The sequence below is a fragment of the Aethalodelphis obliquidens genome, unplaced genomic scaffold (assembly GCF_003676395.1).
Source record: "Aethalodelphis obliquidens isolate GAN/ISIS:26980383/991018 unplaced genomic scaffold, ASM367639v1 scaffold5, whole genome shotgun sequence".
Taxonomy (NCBI): domain Eukaryota; kingdom Metazoa; phylum Chordata; class Mammalia; order Artiodactyla; family Delphinidae; genus Aethalodelphis; species Aethalodelphis obliquidens.
In genome coordinates this window covers 69,981,655-70,004,218 of record NW_020837949.1, presented here as the reverse complement: position 1 = coordinate 70,004,218, position 22,564 = coordinate 69,981,655, and the positions used below count along the sequence as shown (strand labels likewise).

Here is a 22,564-nt window from a genome sequence, read left to right as displayed (position 1 = left end):
CCCAGCCGTTGACAGCCACCTTTCTGCATTCTGTCTCTATGAATTTATCTTTTCTGTGTATTTCATATAAATGGAATCATACAGTATTTGACCATTTGTGCCTAGTTTCTTTCACTTAGCATAATGTGCTATCCGTGTTGTAGCATATATCAGTACTGCCTCATTCCTTTTTATGATTGTATAATAAATACTCTATTGTAAGTAGAGACCACAATTTGTTTATCCATTCATTCATTAGTGGACATTTGGGCTATTTTTATCTTTTGGCTATTGTGAATAGTGCTGCTGTGAACATGTATGTATATGTATTTGAGTTTTTAGGCTTTTTGGATATATACCTAGGAGTGAAATTTCTTGGTCATATGGTAATTGTATGTTTAAATTTTTGATTAACTGTCAAACCATTTTACATGGTGGCTGTACCATTTTACATAACCCCAGTTTTGTTTGTTTATTTGTTTCCCTTCTACTCTCCTATGTAAGATCATGGTGACTTGAAAAAGAAAATGAGCCAAAGATCAGTTTTTTGTTGTTGTTGTTTTTTTTAGGATATCAACTCTTATTTAGTACATTTTATACAGTAGATTTTTCAAACGGGTTTGTTTATCTTTGTTCCAGTGGTTTATTTGTTTATTGAATATGATTTTGCTTTGTTCATGTCATTCAAACTGAAGTGAAGTTGTGCTCCTTCATTTCTTTTCTCTCACTCTATTTATGTTCATAGAACCCAGAGAACGGTTTTAGAGGTCTAAGTAAATGTAAATCTCCCTACTGTGCAAGATAAAATGAAAATAATGGAAAAGAAAAAAATAGGGGGAAACAGTAACACAAATAGTCTTGGGAACCTTCAAGAAGTTATTTTTAGGTTTTAACTGACTTTAGTGCAGGTCACATTTCTTTGTCTTCTACTTTTGCCAAGGGTTTGGGAATTGTTTTTTGAGTCTCTTTACATTTGGGGGCCATCCTATCACTGTAACATCTTTATGAAAATAGTGCCTTGTATTATACTTGATAAATGGATACTGTAGAAAATTTAAAGTAAATGGTTTAAGATAGGTTAAATAGTCATCAGATATCTGAGGTTTTTTAGATAAGGCTAATTTTGATTTAGTTTGGACTAAATAATGACCTTCTGACATTACTGAAGTCTGCCTATTTCTTTCAATATTTCATTTTTTAATTTGTTTTTTATCATAAAATGACCCTCACTAAATTATGTTTGCCAAGAAAGAAAAAAATGTTAAGAAGCTAATGTCAGCTCTGGAAGATCTAATTGAGTTCTTCTGTTAACAGAGAAAACAGTATAAACTTACATCTTTAGTACTGAGGAAAGAATCTGAAGGTCATTATTTTTATTTCTTTAGTTTTAGAAGATAGAGACCTACTAAAAGGTACATAGAATGCATTTAGCTTTTTGAAAAGTGTTAGGTATGGTAGACTTTTTTTTTTTTTTTTAAGGATGTAAGGCACAGAGGAATTCTGGAATAATCCCTTAGTCGACAAGAATTTTATTATAAGGTAGTGGTGAAATCAGTGAAAGAAGAGCCTTATTAGATAGCCAGACTTCACAATACAACAGAAACGGCTGCCTTGCATGGTTTCAGATAGATTGAGATGTAGACTGGAGTTATGGATACAACACATATCTGGCCACCAGAAGGTCATGTACAATATATATAATACAGATCTAGCTACGTGGGTAACCTGTGACACTCCTAGCATTAGGCTTTTGTAAGTGCCTGTGCTGGTGCTGTGCCATCCTGAGTGACTCTGTTACTGCGTCACTGCTGCTTTTATTCCCATCACCATCAACTGACAGCCCCAAGAGAAGACTTTATTGGCCAGATCAGAGTCACCATTTACTCTGGGTTACCTATATTATTTGATAGAGCTATTTTGTCAGGCTGTCTAACAGACCAGTAAACCAGCCTTAGAAATCCACCCTTGTAACTGTGGCCCAGTGTGGTGGGAGTCATTCTTATAATTTGGAGCATGGTGATCTGTACTTAAGGAGTCCCTCAGAAGATGGTTTAAACCATAGTAGGTAGGCATTTTTAAGAAGTCCAAGAAGGGAGGCAGTGTAGTAGATGAATACTTTGTCCTGAACGGCAGTTTCATATTTTCACATAGATACTACATTTTTCTTCGAGTACTGCTTTTTGAATTTCTGGTAGCCTTAGTGATGATCTCAATAGAAAAATAATTTATTACATATAATCCAGTTAAGCGTTTTAGGAAAGAGCCCTTTTATACTCCAAGTTAACATTCTTCTTGCAGTTACAGAAATTCACAAAAGACTTCCAGAGTTGCTCTGAGTATATCTTTGAATTTGTTGTATATACACATGCACACACCCCTCATACTATCATCTCAAGTTAATTTTTAAGCCATTTAAGTATATATAAGAAGTCTATAATCCACTTCCTTTTAGAAGTGAGTAAACAAAGGTTGAGAGACATTTTGATTGCTCAGGTTCACATGATCTTTGAGCAGAGCTAGGAGTAGAAACCAGCTAGGATTAGAATTCCTAACTACTTTTTTTTTTTTTTTTTTTTGCGTTACGCGGGCCTCTCACTGTTGTGGCCTCTACCATTGCGGAGCACAGGCTCTGGACGCGCAGGCTCAGCGGCCATGCCTCACGGGCCCAGCCGCTCCGTGGCATGTGGGATCTTCCCAGACCGGGGCACGAACCTGTGTCCCTTGCATCGGCAGGCAGACTCTCAACCACTGCGCCACCAGGGAAGCCCGTCTCATTTTTTTTAGATGACTGTAATCAATTCTGATTCTATGTATTAGTAGTCCTGAGGATTCCCTTGAAAATAACTTGTATCACTATATCCATTTGCTTGCTGTCTGTCTTCACTTGAGATCTGTATGTATCTTTGCTCGGAACATGTCCCATACTGAACTTCACTTCTTCATCCACAAAGCAAAACAACAAACTTACCATCCCCCAGCCTTCTTTCTTGTATCTTGTTTGGAGTGACTAGTTGTTCAGCCAGATACTACTCAAGCTTAAAGAGCTGTGATGATGGCTCTTTGTCATGCCCCATGCAATCTATTGATCTATTGGTTGGTCATCTCGATATCTCTCCACTATGCAGACATGTGTTCATCCCCACTACTTCTGACCTGTTTCTGGCTTTTAGATAGTATGACTGTAATTGCTTTTCATAGGTTTTCCTGCCTATTTCAAATCTTGCACATAATTGATAGAATGGTTTAACTTGAACATTCCATATGCTTCTCACAATCTACCTTTTAAAAACAACCTTCAGTGCCTTCCCCATGGGACCCTCTTTCTTGCTTCAATGCCCATGCCTGTTGTCTTCTCTTTATCAGTTGCCCTCTTCTTCACCTGGCTGAGTCCTGTTATCCTCTGAAATTAATCTTAGGTGTTACCTTTTTCAGGACGCTTCCTCTGATTTGCTGCCCCTCCTCCCCTTCGGGCTGGGTCAGATTACCTGCTCTTTCTTTTTAGAGCCTTGTAATAGCTGATGCATGTCTATCATTTTTCTTACTGTATTGTTGTATAATTTTATATGTAATTCTCTTCTTCCACAAGATTGTGAGCTTCTTGAGGCCCAGAATAATCCTTTATTGCAGAGCCTGGCTATAGGGGGCACATGCTAGACTTTAATAAATGTTTGACCAATGAATGAAAGAAGTTTCTAGTTTAGAAAAAGCAGATATTCATAAATAATTACTATAGAACTTTAAATAGTGCAGTGGAGGCAGAGAATGCAAGGACTGAACATTCTATCTGGGAAGAGGGAGAGGTGCCTATGAGGGAAGACTCGCTTTATGGAGGGTATAAATTTGATCTGGTTCTTGAAGGGAACTTGATAGAGATTTTGCTAGAGAGGAAAGGTGATCCATCCTAGGGAACAAAAGCAAGAGAACAGGTCCTACTCAAGAAAAAGCCAGGTATTTCAGACTCTTTTTTTCAAAAGTCATTTTGGCAGTGAGGAGGATGTAACAGAGGAGAGGCAGGAATTGTAGTCTTGCAGGCTGTAATGAAGGTCTTGTATAAGGCTTTGGTGGTGAGGGGGGCCCCAAGAGATATTTAAGATGTAAAATATAACTAACTAGTTGGATGTGGGAGTTCTAAGAGGACAGACAGTTCAAGGTAACTCTTACGACTTCTCTTTTCAGTGATTGGATAGGCAGTGATGCCTCCTTTTAATTAATTAATTTTTTAATACATCTCTATTGTAGTATACTTGCTTCACAATAGTGTGTTAGTTTCTGTTGTACAACAAAGTGCATCAACCGTCTGCATACATATATCTCCATATCCCCTCCCTCTTGAGCCTCCCTCCCACCCTCCATATCCCAGCCCTCTAGGTGGTCACAAAGCACCGAGCTGGTCTCCCTGTGCTATGTGGCTGCTTCCCATTAGCTATCTATCTTACATTTGGTAGTGTATATATGTCGATGCTACTCTTACCAGCTTCCCCTTGCCCATCCTGTGTCTTCAAGTCCATTCTCTATGTCGACGTCTCCTCCTTTTAATGTAAATGAGGGAATATAGGAAATTGGGGTATGGAATGAATTTAATTTTAGACATGATGAGTTTGCGGTACCCATGAGAAATTCAGGCAGAAGCGTTCAGTATGCTGTTGAATATAAGTGTTAGAAATTCAGGAGGTATATCTGGGCTGGAGGCACAGTTTTGGAAGTCATGGTACGTATGAGGTAGTTAAAAGTGGTAGATTAGAAAACAAAATTACTCAGGGATTGCATATATAGTAAGACTGTAGGAGAGTGAAAACAGAATCCTGGGCGTTGCAGGCTTTCTTCTGCTTAAAGATAATCTGGTATACTTGCAAAGCAGTAGAAAATTTTTTGATCTCTTTAATTTCCTTTTATTCTTTCCCACTTTAACAGATTTCAGAAATTTCCCCTTTGCAGCCCCTGTTTGTTCCTTCCATTCTTTACTCCACTGGATTCTTCTTGAGGCTATTAGTTTATTCCTCTTTGAAGTGTCTGTTGTCAGACTAAACTAGGGAAAAGGAAACGCTTAATGTGAATTCACATCCCTTCATGAAATGGGGATATGTATTTCTAACTTTACTTCCACTAAGAAATAGGTTGTCTGCCATTTTTTAAACATATTACTTTCTTGGTTTATCTTTTGTTTTTCCTCTTCTGATAGTAACATAGATACAGATAAATATTTTGCTTCTTTCATTAAAACAACTGTAAAGTTACGGTGATAAATCACATCTTGGACTCACATCTGGTACACCTTATAGCAAATTTTGGGACTGTGGCACTACCGAGGAGTTTGTGGCTCATTTTCATGGGGATTGTTGCCACTCAGCTTCATTCCATTATTGCCTTGCAGGGAGGTGATTCCACTGATGCCAGATTTTTCTGTTTTTCAAGAAAAGTCAGAAATCCTGATTTTTATGTGATTTTTAAAAAATGTTTATTGAATTAAAATATGCTGGCAGTTTTTGATCCCTTTCTCAAACCTTAAATTCTTTGTAACAAAGACCAACCATCATCACCTACTGAGATGTCTGAGGTGTGTTTGGTTCTATTGCATACTAGGGTAAGAGAGGAAACTTGACTTGGAAGCCTCAGAAGACTGTAGTGGAAAAGGAGACAGGCTCAATCGCTTGATTTGGACGATTGAGTAATAAAGGGTCATGAAATCAGATGGGCTGACTCCCATCCCATCTGCAGTAAGTATTCTGGTAATGAATCCTCCCTATCTTCAATTCCTTATTTGCTGAGGTTTTGATCCTGGGCACCATGATCAGTGACTTGAAACTGAGTGTTTAGTTAGGGAGGATATTTTTCTATTATTTTATCATGCATATTTAAGTACAAAATTAAACACACACACCCACCCCCATCCCCACACCCAGCTTTGGTGTTTTGTCACCAGAATGTAACCCACGTGAATAATAATGTTTCTGTCACTTGGTGGGTTTCAAGTTCTGAACACCTGATTTACTCAGTGTACTCAAAGTATAATTTGTTAGGGCTTACTGTATTTATTTATTTTTGTTGAGTCAAAGAATTTTTATAGAAAATATCCTCATTCCATAGGAAAATCAGGGAGATATGTTGGAACTGACCTTTGGATTTTCTATTTGTTCTCCATGGGAGGGAAAAGTAATTATTCCTGCAAGTGGAACTTACATAGTTTTGAGTGCACATGTTCCCTTTTAGCAACAGCTTTCCCTTGTAAATAAATTCCATTTGTTTAAAAATTAGATCTCACAAGTAAAAATTATATTTAAAAAACTGTGCCACAAAATGTTAGAATGTTAGACCACACTAGAGTAGATTATGAGAGGAATTCATACACTAGGTATCCTGAATAAAGACAGTGTGATTTTCTTTGGGAGGAGGGGAGTCTAGGTGGAGGTAGTTGAAGTATGTGCTAATGTATTATGTCAACTAAAATTCTGATCCTCAATTTTCCTTAATTACATTATACATATTTTGTGTATGTTTATTGTTTCTCTTAAGGTTTTCTGTATCAGAGATGTTGACCTCTTGTTTCCTGTCCTAAGATAAGAGATTATGAAATCTATGAAATGAATCTAGTTAATTTATTTTTTAAAGGACACATTTTTAAAAAAAATTTATTTTATTTAAAAAAATTTTTGCCTGCATTGGGTCTTCATTGCTGCACGCGGGCTTTCTCTAGTTGCAGAGAGCGGGGGCTACTCTTTGTTGTGGTGTGTGGGCTTCTCATTGCGGTGGCTTCTCTTGTTGCGGAGCAGGGGCTCTAGGTTTGTGGGCTTCAGTAGTTGTGGCACACGGACTCCGTAGTTGTGGCTCGTGGGCTCTAGAGCATAGGCTCAGTAGTTGTGGTGCACCGGCTTAGTTGCTCCATGGCATGTGGGATCTTCCCGGACCAGGGCTCGAACCCGTGTCCCCTGCATTGGCAGGTGGATTCTTAACCACTGTGCCACCAGGGAAGCCCCTAAATAGTTAATTTTAACATTATGTAAAAATAGGTTTCTTTACATTTTTATAAAGTTGAATGAATTTTGAGCAGTTTGACGATTGAGTTTCATACTTTTGTGCATTGATAATGACTATGTATCAGTTTATTATAATTCATGACTGGTGCTGTCTTGTTACCATTCTCTCCTGTTGTAAAATCATCTTGTATTTGTGATTATATGTAGTTTTTTTAAAGACTTTTTTAAAAGAGCAGTTTTAGATTTATAACAAAATTAAAAGGAAAGTACAAAGTACAGAGAAGCTTCTAATTTTAATGAAGTCCAGCTTATCAATTATTTTTTTCATGGATTATGTCTGGTGTTATATCTAAAAATGCATCACCATACCCAAAGTTGTCTAGGTTTTCTCCTAAGTTTTCTTCTGGAGTTTTATGTTTTACATTTAGGTCTGTGTCCATTTTGAGTTAATTTTTGTGAAAGGTATAAGATCCGTGTCTTAGATTAATTTTTTTCTTTGTGGATGTCTGTGACAGCACCATTTGTTGAAAAGATTGTATTTGGTTATGTGTAGTTTTTGGAAACTCTTCAATAGTGCATTTATCTCTCACAACTTACTTTGTTGCCATTTATAAATGGAATCTTTAAATACATTTACACATAAAAGTATAAATAGCCTTGAGCATTGGGCTTAGAAGTTTAGTAAACAAATGATATTCTCTGTCCTACTTTTGTATGAAAGATTACCTGTGGCACACTCTTATGTAGCGTTAGCAGTTGTGAATCTTTGTTCACTTGGAATTTTTATTTTTGGAAATTACCAAAACTTTAGTAAATCAAGTGAGTAATTAATTTCGGGTAATACCATTTTGATGGAAAGAAGTGGGTAACTGAAAAGAAAAGAGATTGATTTTTCTTGTTCAACTGCAAAACTGCCTTTGGAAACCAATTTTAAAGGAGTGTCAATACTGTTTAAGCTCTGGAGGATTTATCTTTTTTGTATTCCCAAACACTTTGTAACTTTTTATTATGGCACTTACCGCATTTGTGTTATCATTACATGTGTATTTTACCTTTTTAGTTTATGAACGTTTTGAGGGCAGAAACTGCCTGATTCATCTTTGTATAACTAAAGTCCAATACATGGTTATCTAATTATTATAGGATCAGTGTAACCCCTCCAAATAATTATTTTGAAAGGCAGTAATTCTTATATAAAATAAATACATAACCCACACATAAAATAGGATATTAAAAGTCATTACTCACAGTAGTTCCATATTTAAAAGAATCTTTTTCTTAATTGAATAGCCAAGTGTATATTGCTCTACTATCAACTAATCACAGGAAATTTTTAATCCCAGTTTAATCTCTGGGCTGTGAACATGTAGCTTGTTTGTGCACTGTTTATTTCCTGCATTGGTTCCTTAAGAAATGCAAGTACATTTACTATGTAAGTGAATTTTGTGATTATTGTGTGTGTTTTAAAAAATGTTTTTAGTGAAAAATTTTGAACATTACAAGTAGAAGGATTAGTATAATGAACTTCCTCTGTCACGCCCAGCTTAGACATTTACCAGCTCATGGCTAATTATATTTTGTCTATATCCTTTTTCACTTTTCCTCTACTGTCCACTTTAAGAATTATTTTGAAGCATATTCGAGATACATGATTTCATCTTTAAATATTTCGTCATGCATCTCTAAAACATAAGGGTTCTTTTTGCTATAACATAATAGCTGGCACCATTCATTATTTAAGCTAAAAGATAAGCAGTAACTTGTTAATGTCATTAAATATTCAGAAGATATTTAGAATTACCCAGTTTCTCTTCCTTCTTTCTCGCCTCATTCTTCTTCTTTTTCCACTGTATTTTTGTTAAAATCAAGTTGAATAAGTTCTACATATTGCAGTTTTAACCCACAGGTTCTCCTCAACCTTCCTCTTCCCTCTTTCTTTTTTTTTTTTTTTTTTTCCCTTTGCCCTTTTTTTGTTGAAGGAATTGGGTCTTTTGCCCTTTAGTGTTTCTCACAGTCTGAATTTTGCTAAGTTCATCTCCATGATGTATTGTAACATTTTCTCAGTCTTCTGCTTTTCCTCAGTCAGATTCAGGTTCGAGTCCCCCAACCCCACCCGCACAAAACTTTTTGATAGATGGTGATGTGTATTTTTATTTCAAGAGGCATGTAATGTCTGGTTCATATTCTCTCTTTCATCCTCTCTCTCTCTTTCATCCTCTCTCTCTCTCCCCCCACCTCCATCCGTTCCTTGCACGTGTTAGACTGGTAGATCCCTAACTATGTTAGGGATTGCAATATGGCAATATTCTGTCATTTCTTCTTCTTATATGGATTTTTTCCTTAAAGAGAAACCGATTTTTCATCAACTCTCTGATTAGCCTGATAAATGCCTAATTCTCTACCACTTTTCAAAAAGAGCTGGTTCTTTAGAACCCTTCAAAGGTGATCAATGAAATTTAAAAATCTTTCTATGATTTCATGAACTCAAATATTTGAAGTGCTCCAATACATTGCAGTTGTTAGTGTAACTGATTCCATCTTTAGCCAGGTGAAGCCTCTTCAGGTTGTCTGCTGAGTTTTGACATATTCTTAGTAATCTTTGGTAGCTTTTTGGTATGGCAAAGTGTTCCAGGCCCATCTTAAACTCAGTTCCTGCTCCAGACTTGGAATCAGCCATTCCTCCAATAGCCCTAGTTCGTTTTAGTGGAACTATCAACACTATTTTTTACCGAAGCAATGATTCATAGTAAAATTACTATATTGCTTTCTCTGTGTGGTTATTCCAACATTGTTAGTATATTGAGTTAGATTTTTAAATTTCACTTTGCTTTTGAAATTTAGAGATTGCTTTTGAAATTCTTTTTATATGTAAAATATTTATACTGATACAAAGTCAGATTTACAGAGCAAGGTATTTTCAGTGTCCAGTTCTTATCCCTGTCCCCTGTACCCCATTTTCTCCATTCCTTAAAGATCGTCATTTAAAAAATTTTCTGTATATCCTTATATTTAAAAAAAATAAGCAAATGTTTATAAATTTATAACTCTCACCCTCCCTTTCTTAGATGAATGATAGCTATACATGCTTTCCTCTACTGGTATGTAATTGGATTAAAAAAATAATCAGGTTAAGTATGCTGATACAAAAAAATTTGTTCAAAATGCCCAGGATTGGTATTTTTTTTTCTGATATCTTGATGGATTCTTTTAGTTCACATAATTAGAAATTTAGCTGTCTTATTCTTTAGTAGCTTTAAAAATTTTGCTTTAATCAGTTATTTTTAAGGGAATACTTTTCCTTTTTGTATGTTATCTATATATACATGTATACATACATATGTATTTGTTTAGGAATGAGACTGATGTATATGTAAATTAAAAATAGACATTTATCTGTCAAATGGAAACATAAGGAAAATAATCTGTTTTATTTCTCTTTTTTTTTAAAACATCTTTATTGGAGCATAATTGCTTTACAATGGTGTGTTAGTTTCTGCTTTATAACAAAGAGAATCAGCTATACATATACATATATCCCCATATCCCCTCCCTCTTGCGTCTCCCTCCCATCCTCCCTATCCCATCCCTCTAGGTTAAACGTTTGTTTTAAAAAGTCTTTACTATGATTTTTTGCAATTTTTTTCATTATTATTATTTTAATTTTAGTTTATTTTTTATTTATTTTTGGCTGGGCTGGGTCTTCGTTGCTGTGCGCGGGCTTCTAGTTGTGGAGAGCAGGGGCTACTCTGTTGCGGTGCGCGGGCTTCTTATTGCGGTGGCTTCTCTTGCTGCGGAGCACTGGCTCTAGGTGTGCGGGCTTCAGTAGTTGCATCATGTGGGCTTGGTAGTTGTGGCTCATGGGCTCTAGAGCGCAGGCTCAGTAGTTGTGGCAGTTGGGCTCAGTTGCTCTGTGGCATGTGGGATCTTCCGAGACCAGGGATCGAACCTGTGTCCCCTGCATTGGCAGGCAGATTCTTATCCACTGTGTCACCAGGGAAGTCCTGCAGTTATTTATTATTAAGGCACAAAAACATTATGTATAACTATAAAAATACAGCTTCTAGAAAGCACCTTTGATTAATTTATTTCAGCTTTGTGTATCTACTGGACCTTTAATTGGAAATTCAGGAAACCTTGTTAACATGGTTTTGAAGTTGGAGGCTTTGAGTCTACTAGAAGCCTGTCAGGACTGTTCTTTGCTATACTGCTCCATCCGCATTTTAAATACTTGTATTATTCTTTATAAGGGAAAGCACTCAGTAAATACAGTCCTTTGTTTTTTCAGTACTGTAATTTCTTTTAGACTCTAATTCCAGTGATCCCCAATGTATGGGCTGGGGAGGGGTTGTGCAGCCTAACTTAGTTTGTATCCTGAAAAAACAAGTGCATATGAATGTACCTGCTGTTGTTTCAGACTGTATAGTTATTTTGTAATTGATGGTATCTAGTTTAAAAAACACTGAAATAATTGTAGCTTTTTTTGTTTTCTTGTATTTTCTTCATCATTGGATGCTAGGAGTCCTAATTATGTAGTAGTGTATGATCTTTTATAACTACTGCTCTAATATAACATTGAAGGGTTTGTTAAAGTAGTTACCTACATATGTGTACATAATTAATTCTTGAAAATATATAAAAGTTGAACAATAGATTTCTGTTTTAAGGGAGAGGGTTCTGTTACCAAAGAACTAAAAATACATGGGGCTGGTGTATATGTGTGTATATAACCTAATTATTCTGGGCACCCCTAGTTGGGAGAGAGAGGATAATCTCCACAGGTAGCCAGTGGCCATTATCTTTGCCAGCTGGGCAGTTAGCCATCTTGGAGACAAGACCCTCTATCCCTCCTGGCTCAACAGCTGGATTGAAAATGTGCACCATATCATGCTAGTCTTTAATCATCCTCACAAGGATATACTAGGTATCTTAAATACACGTGAGTGGAAGAGGATCTTTACTTCCGTGTCCCAGGAGTATGAAAAGAGGGGTTTTGGGACCAACTTAGCTAAATGTACTGATGATCCCTGTGTGGCTGCCTCTTCGTGGCTGCCTCCCTGAAAGGGAAGTTGTGATGTAGGCTGTTGTAGGTTATGTTGAGACAGTCAAAAGTATGTTATTTCTGTACATCAGTTCTATGGGAGAAAAAGGACCAAGCTCTTGGGAGATTTATTTTTTTTGGAGGTTGGGGGCTTGGTGAAGGTTGTGCTGGTAGGAATGTATAACTCTGCCTAAAGTCCTAAGGTGGGAGTGAGGGGCAGGACTTCAATTTAGCGTTCACTTTCCCTTCCCCTTTTCCTTTTCTTGCCCTTTCCCCTTTTCTCTCTTTTCTCCCCTTCCTTCTCTTTCCATTCCCTCCCTTATTTAATTTCTCTAGTTAGTAAATTAATTAATTAGTTCTGTATTTAGTGAGCAACTTCTTTGTAGCAGGCCTTGGTTAAATTATTATGTAATGTTGAATGAGCCAAAGTTCTGTGTCAGGAGCACATTCTACTGAAATTACTTGGAGAAGAACTTCCAATTTATTATAGGTGGAATAAGGTGGACGGAAAACAATCTATAGTTTCAATAAAGCGACTCTTCTTATGGGTACTTGTTTTTGTTGTTGAATTCTTTTATATAATTTCTGTGATCCAGGTTGGCACTGAAGTAATATCAGCTTTAAGATTCTCAGCCCTATCTGGCTGCCCTATGCCATGTAATGTGTTGAGACATATCAGGTGAATATAACTGAGAGTGGCTGACTCACTCTAGTAAGACTCTTATGAGAGTCCAAGGTCCGTTCTCTGGGAGCTCTGACAATCTGTTCTTCATGTGATCTATTAATATATAAAATAGCTGTTTGCACTTAGCCCCATTCTCCACACGTAGCTGGGAGAATCTATGCGTAGCTCTGCATCCAAGTTACTTAATCAAGTCTGCTTTAGATAGGCTTGACTTGAGGGATGGTCTCACAGCTCAGCTTCTTCATTGCGCTAGTGTGAGTTCTGGATCAAAAAGTGGTTAGTGATTTTGCAGTGGTTACGTAGAACATTAGTGGCAAACTGGAACCTGTAATTTCTGATTCTATGTTTTTAGTACTGTATTCTGCTACCTTTCCTATCATATTGGGGTGTCCAAAAAGTGCCTTCGGTTTTTAAGTAAAAAGACACATTTTTCATTTGCACCAAGAACTTTATTTAACAGCATATTCACCCTTTTGTTCCACTATGTTCTGCCATTTTCCAGGCAACTTCATAATTCCGTCTTCCCAAAACTTTTTATCTTTTTGAGCAAAGAACTGTTTCAGGTGCCTTTTACAGTCTTCCAGAGAATTGAAATTTTTTCCATTAAGAGAATTTTGTAAAGATCTAAATAAATGGAAATCTGAAGGGGCAGATGAATCAGAACTTCCCAGCCAAGCCCTAACAGTTTTTGCCTGGTCATCAGAGAAACATGCAGTCTTGCGTTTATCCTCATGGAAGTTTATGCGTTTTCTGTTGACTAATTCTGGATGCTTTGCGTCAAATGGTGCTTTCAGGTGGTCTAACTGGGAGCAGTCGTTGTTGGAATTAATCATTTGGTTTTCTGGAAGGAGCTCATAATAGAGGACTCCCTTCCACTCCCTCCATATACACAACATCGTCTTCTTTGGATGAAGACCTGGCCTTTAGTGTGGTTGGTGGTGGTTCATTTCGCTTGCCCTACGCACGATCTGTTCTGTTCAACATTATTGTACAGTATCCACTTTTCATCGCCCATCACAATTTGTTTTAAAAATGGAACGTTTTCATTACGTTCAAGTAGAGAATCGCATGCAGAAATAAGGTTAGAAGTTTTCTTTCACTTAACTTATGTGGCACCCAACATCAAAGCAATTAACGTAACCAAGCTGGTGCAAATGGTTTTCAGCGCTTGATTTGGATATTTTGAGTGTGCCGGCTGTCTCCCACATGGTATAATGTTGATTGTTCTCAATTAACGTCTTGATCACTGTCCACTTCAACTAGTCTACCCAACCATGGAGCCTTGTCCAGCGAGAAATCTCCAGCACGAAACTGTGCAAACCACTTTTGACCCAGTCAGTCAGTCACAGCACTTTCTCCATACACTGCACAAATCTTTATTTGCGTTTCAGTTGTGTTTTTACCTTTCTTGAAATAATAAAACATAATATGCCGGAAATGTTGCTTTTTTTCTTCCATCTTCAATATTAAAAGGGCTACACAAAAATTCACCAATTTTTGTAAGTCTTTTTTTAAAATGCATGCTGATAGGACAGCTGTCACATACAATCTAACAAAATTGTTTCGAATGAAGTTAAAGACAGCTAAGTGCTACTGGAGCCATCTTACGGAAAAAACTGAACGAACCTTTTGGCCAGCCCAATAAAAGTCTGTGATGAGGATGAAATAAGATAAATGGTAGTATGAATTGATAGGCATAAAATACCACAATGTAAATTATTTCCATTTGCTTTCTACTATCAGGAGGCATTTAAGATTTTTTACATTGTCACTTCTCGATTTTAAGCATCTTGGCAGCAGGAGTCATTTTTTATATCTGTGTGTCCCTCTGCTCAAGGCCAAACTGATACATGTAAGAACCAGGGCATGCTAATAAAATTGATACCCTTTGAAACTGAAATTATTTTCATTATTTATAGATAAACTGATTGTCTAATAAAAATTATACTTTATATTTATGTACTTGATACTCAAACCAGGAATTTATAACATTCATTACAAGTAGTGTTCTGACTAATTTCTTGGGAGGCATATTAAGCTGATGAATATTTAAATAAAAGAAAGCACTCATTTATGATTTTAACCTTTTTTTCTTATTGTGAGTTTTAATTTCAGGCAGTTGTCAGCTGACAAATTTTAAGGTTCATTAAGGAGTCAGGATTTGAATAGGATCAAATCCCACTCTCATACTAACTGTGTGACCTTGGGCCATTTTTAAAAAAACTTCTCTGTATTTTAGTTTCTATGTTGTTAAACTAGGGATAATAATAACGATTAAGCTAAAATCGACCACTAGACCATGGGCTTATTTACTCCCCAAAAAACCATGTAATGTAGGTGAAGAAATGAAGGCGTGGAGTGGTTACACAGCTAATAAATAGTAAACGTGAGATTTGCACTCAGATAGTTAAACTCCAGGGTTCATATTTTTTGAGCACTATGCTTTATTACCTTCTTGATTATTTCATAAGTTGTTCTGAGGAGTAAATGAGATAGGTATATAGAATACTTGGTACAATTTTGATTTTCAGAGGTTTTGGGTTCTGGAATTATAAGGTTTTGTGGACCTAGAGGCTAATTTAGGAGAATTATAAATATATAATTGTCCTTAGTTCTGAACAGTTTTGGTAGCTTATTAGAAATAAAAGTGTCACAGACCCCACCCCAGATATAATGGATCAGAATCTGCATTTTAAGAACCTGCATTTAAGATTCTTAAAGTCTGAGAAGTACTGTCGTAGATGATCACGAAGGTTTCTTCCATCTCACAGTTGGTGTGTCGGTGATTTTAGGGAACCAGACACATGAATATTTCAGTGTTGATTGTTGTGTTTGGAGAAGAAAATAGTAACATATCAAGTATTATTTTAATGTAAATCATTGTGAAGTGGATTTATTTATATTTTTTGGCTTCCGTTCTGAATTTGTAAAAAGTTTCTGATGTAGTGCAAAATTTTTGTAAATTTTATCATCCTGTATCATCTTAGGAAATAATTAGAACTCAAAAATTTTAAATGGTTTTAGATCAAATGTTCTTCTTAATCTCACCAGTTAAGATTATAATATTAGCCAAATATGTAAATGGGAACACTAAATATAACATGAAACTTTCTCAATTTTGGACAATTCTCTATTCTGATATTTCATTGAATAGTTTATTTGAAGTTAAATATTATGAGATTAACCACAAAACAAATGAGCACCTGACTTGCTTGATTAGAAATGTTTAATTTTATTAGTCCCTGGAATATAGAAATTCCTCTCAAACTTAATTAAGGAAAGGTTCTTCTCCAGATTTTTTTTTTTCATGTGACGGTAATGTCTGTTTTGTTCACTGTTAAATCACTAGCATCTGGCATGTAGCTATTCCCAAATATTTGTTGAATGAATAAGAGTTTGTTTTTTGATGATTTTTGCTGCCATTTTCAAATGAGTAAGAAGAGACTTGTAAGATTCTGAAAATTTGAGCTTTTAGACAATTGAGCATCTCCCCTTGTTAAATAATTGAGTTAATAATCTTTCCCACATTATATAATTGTGATTCTTTTTTGAAAATTTATTATTATTTTTTTTTGCGGTACGCGGGCCTCTCACTGTTGTGGCCTCTCCCGTTGCGGAGCACAGGCTCCAGATGCGCAGGCTCAGCGACCATGGCTCACGGGCCCAGCCGCTCCGCGGCATGTGGGATCTTCCCAGACTGGGGCACGAACCCGTGTCCCCTGCATCGGCAGGCGGACTCTCAACCACTGCACCACCAGGGAAGCCCTGAAAATTTAATTTTTAAATTTCTTTAATTGATAGTCATACAGTTGGAGCCATAACACATTTATACAGTTTAGAGCAAACACCTGGTTAAAAAATATAGAACATTTGAGTATTGCGTATTTGAGAAGCCCCCTGTGTATTGTCCTCCAGTTGCATGCTCCCTTCTTTCCTTTATCTCCAGAGATAGCCATTTTGCTTGGTTTCATTGTTCAAACCTCTGAATAGATCCTTGAACAGTAAGTTGTTTAGCTATGAAAAATGGCGAGCAAGCATAAATATAACTTTGTAAAGAAAGAGTAATATTGCTAATATTACATCAAATATCATTGAAGAAGGTAGGCTGGATAAAGTATCTGGGTCATAGTCTGGTCTGAGCTTTCCTGAGAGTTTGTAAGAACTCTTTTCAGGAAAGTCAGTGGAAAAGGTTTTGAATGAATCTTGGGAAATCACATCTGTTTTTTATAGTTGGCCATCTGGCGGTACTATAGTGTGGATCAGGTCCCGAATGTTCAGCAGAACTATTGTCAGAGGGACTGAAATGTTCTGTACTTTATTCTAAACCACCATGGCCTACTTTCAGCTCTTGGAAAGAAGTCAGGGGAGACCACTTCATAGGTGCAATAGTATCCCCAGCTGATTCAAGGAGTAGATCATGAAGGCAGGGTAGAAACATCAGTAGGCATTCTGTCCTCTGGTTAAAAAGATGTGGCCAGGATGAGGAAAAAAGGTAATAAAAATACAAATGAACAAGAGTTGTGAAGGCCTTATATAGAAGAAATTTAAAAAAACCCTTCACTGAGGGACATAGATGATATGAATAAATGGAAAAATATTATTTGGAGGTAGGAAGACTATTATAAATTTTCCGTATATCTTATCTAAGATTTCTGTTCATGTGTCACTTAATCATTGAAAGCTTCTTAGATCAACCACATGCAATTGTTTTATTTTTCTCTATAGCATTTATCCCCATCTGATATATATTTACTTATTTATATGTCTTTTTTCCTCTTCTGGAATGTAAACTTACGAAGGTATGTAAATTCATGAGGGTGTGCTTGTCGTTCTTCCCTTACTAAAATGTAGATTTATGAGGGTATACTTTATTCCTTGTGATATCCCCAGCACTTTGAACTTACAGCACATAGGAAGCAGTCAATGACTGGTGAATGAATGAATGAATGAATAAATAAGTAAAACTGTGCTTTCTCTCATAGTCCATAGCACTTATTGTCTATTCCATAGTTTTTTTGTCATTAATTTCGTTCAGTTTAGCATCTTATAATGCTTTCTATTATTTTCTTTTGGTTCAGTGTCTAATTGTTTCATTCCTGTAAGACATTCTTCTCTGGGCTTCTTGATGGCAGGAGTGGGACAAATGCATCCTTTGTATACCTCACAGTACAAGGCAAATGGATATAGGAACTTGTTGAACTGAATACATTTATTTATTTCATAATGACTTAAATTGCTAAAATCCAGTTTGCCTTCAACAAAAGGAGTATTTTTAATAGATAATACAGTATAATTCTAAACGAAATAGGGAAACAGGATGGAGAATTTTTAGAGATGTTTTGTTGAACTCGTGGTAAATTTTGGTAACGGGAAGTTGGAAGTTGTGCAGTTATAATTTTACAAATTTCTGCAAATAATTTGAGTAAATAAAAATATAATTTTTAGTGAGACATGGGTTTTTTACCTTGAAATTTTAATTTTTAAAAAGTCTCATGCTGTAGTTTTAAGATGAAATATAAACAAGTACAATCTGTTGTCTACTTAAGCTTTCATACATGCTTTTGCATATATAAATGTATAAATGTTTTTATTATAAATACTTTATCACTTTTCATGTCATTCAACAATTTATGTAATTTGTTCATTTATATTGCCAATAGATTGTTTTTTAAAATCGTTGCTGATATGCTATAAATTTGTTTCTACATATAGATTTTGTATATTGTTTCTGGGAGATAAATTTCCAAGAATGTACTTAACACTTTCAAAAGTAAATATTTTTAAAATTACTGAAACAATACCATGAATGCTTAAAAGGAGAAACATAAACTATGTAAAAGTTTTGTTGGTTCTTTTCTAGTTCCTATGGAAAATTATTTATTTATTAAAAAGATTTTTTTTCCTGCTTTATTTCAGACCAGTCTGTCCATATGGGGATGGGGAAGCCTTGGCATTGTCCTTTCTCTAATAACGTTTGGACCCTTTGTAATATTTTATTTGGCATTTTATATCCTCTGCTTTGTGGGTGGGTAAGTATTCTCAATGATAATTTTATAATTCATGTCATGTTCAGTTGTTCAAAATGGAAACAAATGACCATGAGACCTCAGTAAGAAAAAAAAATGATCATGAGAAATGGCAGTATGATTTGTGAATGCTATTTTTGCAAATTGTTTTTACCAGAGTTAAAAATAGTAAAATTAAGATAACTATAGAAATAAAAACGATGATGGTTATGATTTGTACCAGCAATATGGGTCATCATCTTCAAAAATAAATTTCAATTTCTGATGATATAAACTTTTTTGTGTAACTTGAAAAGTTTTTAAGATTTTTTTATTCCTTTTGGTGTTATTTCCCCTTTAAGGTTGAAATTTCCTTATCTATTATAATAATAAGATAAATAAGTTAAATTGAGATGACACATCAAGTTTTACAGACTAGAAGATACTGACTGTTTCATTGATTAGACTTCAGACACTAATGTTAATTATTATGTTAATGTTAATTATTGTGTTAATTATTTCCCTTAGTGAATGCTGTCATTTTGTTCTAGAAAATTCCAACAAACACCTGATTTTGCCATTTTTCTCTTCATGGTTATTTGGTTTACAGTGTTTATGCTTTACCTTGAGTTGATAAAACTTTACAGGAGAGGTTTCAGTCATGATTTAGTATAGCTTCCTATGTAGAATGTTTGGTATCAGATATGAATTATATGTAAGAAAATGTATAAACAAGAGAGATGCTTGCTACTGAGGTACTCTGAACAAGGTAGTTTAGCTGAAATGAGCATTTTGTTGTTAATGTTTATGTGTGTATGTATATATATGTGTATTTGTATATGTGTAATACATTTATGTAATTATTTGTGCAGTGAATACCTATGAGTTCTTCCAGAAAAATCTTTTGAGACCCCAAATATTTGGAGGAATTGTTTGAGCCTATAGGTTTAGAGGACTTAGCTGAATTGAATAGCATATATAAACTGTGGCCTGAGAGAGACTGTATGAGACACTGAAGGGATGGCTGTCATCCTGTCACATTTTTCAGGTTATGAGTTTGAAAATCATGTGTAACCATTTTATAGGGAGGTCACCCACTGATTGTTGAACAAGTGAGAATTAATTTAACTGGGAAGCTACATCGAGGACTATTCATAAAACTGTATTTTATATTAGATTTAATATTTTCCTTATAATTGCTTGAATATGGTATTATATACTGAGACAATTAAGAAATAAGCCATAGGAATCAGATAAATGGAGTTCTGAATATCTTTATTGATTATAAAGATGATTGAAGACTTACAGATCTGCAGCCATTTGGGCTTCCTAAATTACATTCTTTAGTCACAAATCAAGGCCAGACCTTCATGGTTGCACTACTCCCCCACAAGGTCATGGCTGCTTTTATTTATTGGAAAGGAAATTGAGGAGATGTTTCTCTCACAAAGGAAAGATTTCTTTTATTTCACTAATTGAATAAGCCTTTGGCAAAAGTGAGGAAGGATTTCAGAATATTTTACAATACTTCAGAAAGGGAAGAAATTGCAGCGTTACAGATGAAGGTAGAGGGGTGAGAATCCTTTCTCTTAGACTCAACTGCTCCATATAAAATTTGGGAAAGGGAAAAGGGTCACGAGTCCATTCATTTCGAAGTCCCAGGAACCTTTGTTGTTCCCTTTTTGAGTCTGCTAATTTATTAAGGAATAATTTCAAGAAAGTTTTTGGATATTTGTAAAGTTCTGTGAATTTTTTTAGATAAGTTGGGATATTGGTAGGTGTGGGAGGGCCACTATAAACTCTTTAGATAATATTAAGTCACATGGAAGGATCTGAAATTCCAAGTTCATGTTATGTCATAAATTGATTTGATATTCTGTTCCAGACTACTGATGTCAGGAAATATAGTGCCACAGTAAGGGGACTTCAATTTATATACTAACAAGCATCCAGAATCATCTCAGAGGATTAGTTAATTAAGCATTCCCAGGTTACTCAGTTACAGTCAGTGAGTATCACAATTCCTGAGTCAAAAATCTTTCTAATTTTGGCTCTAATTATGAAGAATGATTGTCCTTTCTTTAATGTAGCTTTATTTATATAGTTTAGTGCCTTATGAATTTTAAGAGCAAAAATAGGCTTTTATATATCAATCTTAAATAGTTACATTACATATAACTAAAAATCATTTCTTAGTTTTAGTGTTTTTTTGTTTTTGTTGTGTAAGTTTTAAAGATTTGTTTTTGTTCTTTTTCCTAGTTAAAATGCAAGTCAGAGAGGAATTAATACATTTTCTCATGGAAACTATCTTTTTTTTTTTTTTTTTTTGGCTAGTAAAACTTAAGTTTTTGAGTTCTGCAGTTTACCTGTATACAGTGTTGATAATGTATATGTTTTGCTTATAGTCAGTGGTAACCCCTTATTTTCTAAAATAAAGAAACCCTTTGGAAAGAAAACCACTCAGAAGTTTTTGGTTTTTGTTTTTCTGAATTTTGGTGGGTTTTTTTTTCTGGTTATTTTGGGATACCTTCAGTACTGATATGAGTTATTTAATGGCATTCCCGTTATGTTTGTTTGGTTATGCAATCATTTGTAGCACCTATTTTTACTTAAACCTCAAGGCTGAAGCTATTAATTAGGTTCTTTCTAAGATCATATTATTCCTTAGCTTACTTTCCTACTGTCACACTGTGGGCAAAGGTGAACGTTTATTTTATGATAATGTTTTTAGAAATGCATTGTTAACTTAATATCAGCATTTTATTGTGTCTAAATATGCTTACAGCTAGGTAAAACTGAAATACAAGGCCAACTTGATTCTTAGTAATAATGTCAGATAGAACACAGATATGTGAAATTTACTGATAATTCTGAGGCCAACCTTTTAAAAAAGAAACAGAAACAGAATTGATGACATGAGTTGATTTGACTTTATTTGTTTCTCCAACCTCCTCCTTGCTTATGTGGTGCCTGTACTGAAGAGTGGTGAAATGGCAGATAGCCACGAAAAGCAGAGGACCTTGAGAATCTTCCTTTCAATAGCTAAGGCTGACTGTGTTTAATTTTTTACTGTTCCTTTCTTGTCACTGCACCCTTCCTTCCTTCCTTCGTTCCTTCCTTCCGTCCGTCCGTCCGTCCGTGTTGGGTCTTCGTTGCTGCACATGGGCTTTCTCTAGTTGTGGCGAGCGGGGGCTACTCTTTGTTGCAGTGCGTGGGCTTCTCATTGCAGTAGCTTCTTTTGTTGCGGAGCACAGGCTCTAGGGCACACGGGCTTCAGTAGCTGTGTCACGTGGGCTCAGTAGTTGTGGCACACGAGCTTAGTTGCTCCGCGGCATGTGGGATCTTCCTGGACCAGGGATCGAACCTGTGTTCCCTGCATTGACAGACGGATTCTTAACCACTGCGCCACCAGGGAAGTCCCCAACTGCACTCTTTCAATCATTGTAAGATTACTGTAAATCATTATAAAATTAAAATTTAATATTCTTTTATGGATTTCCTATCTACTTAGTAGTGCTTAGATTTATTTGGGAAACTTTAAATGTAGGAAATACTGATAGCATTTAGTCAATACAAAGTATTCTAAACCAGTATTTTATCTTACCTTGACTCCATAATTGTTTTAAAAATAATTAACGTTTGGGGATGTATTTATATTTCTTTTTTAAATTCCAGTCTTATTTTAAACAAATCGTAAATTGGATCTTTTTTTTTTCCTGTATAGCCTTTGTTTATTCTGTATTCATAGTGGCAAGTTATATCTCTCTTTAATTAGTTAACAGAATTATAGAAATGTGGGTATAGCTATAGATGTACATCTCATTTGTCTTTGGTTATTAGCTTGCCTACTTATTTAATGAAGGTTTATTTTTCTAAAGTTTGAAAA

General features: G+C 35.5%; 1 protein-coding gene across 6 annotated transcripts in view; it reads left to right on the top strand.

Moving 5' to 3' along the window:
- Positions 1 to 22,564, top strand: part of SNX13 (sorting nexin 13) — a 139,126-nt gene that overhangs the window by 21,598 nt on the left and 94,964 nt on the right. For 5 of the 6 annotated variants that reach the window (XM_027102594.1, XM_027102595.1, XM_027102597.1 and 2 more), the window contains one exon: positions 18,590 to 18,702. The exons of the other annotated variant lie outside the window; for it this stretch is intronic. In XM_027102594.1, coding sequence (XP_026958395.1) covers positions 18,590 to 18,702 — 113 coding nt within the window. The remainder of the gene's footprint in view (positions 1 to 18,589; positions 18,703 to 22,564) is intronic. 6 annotated transcript variants of the gene reach the window in all.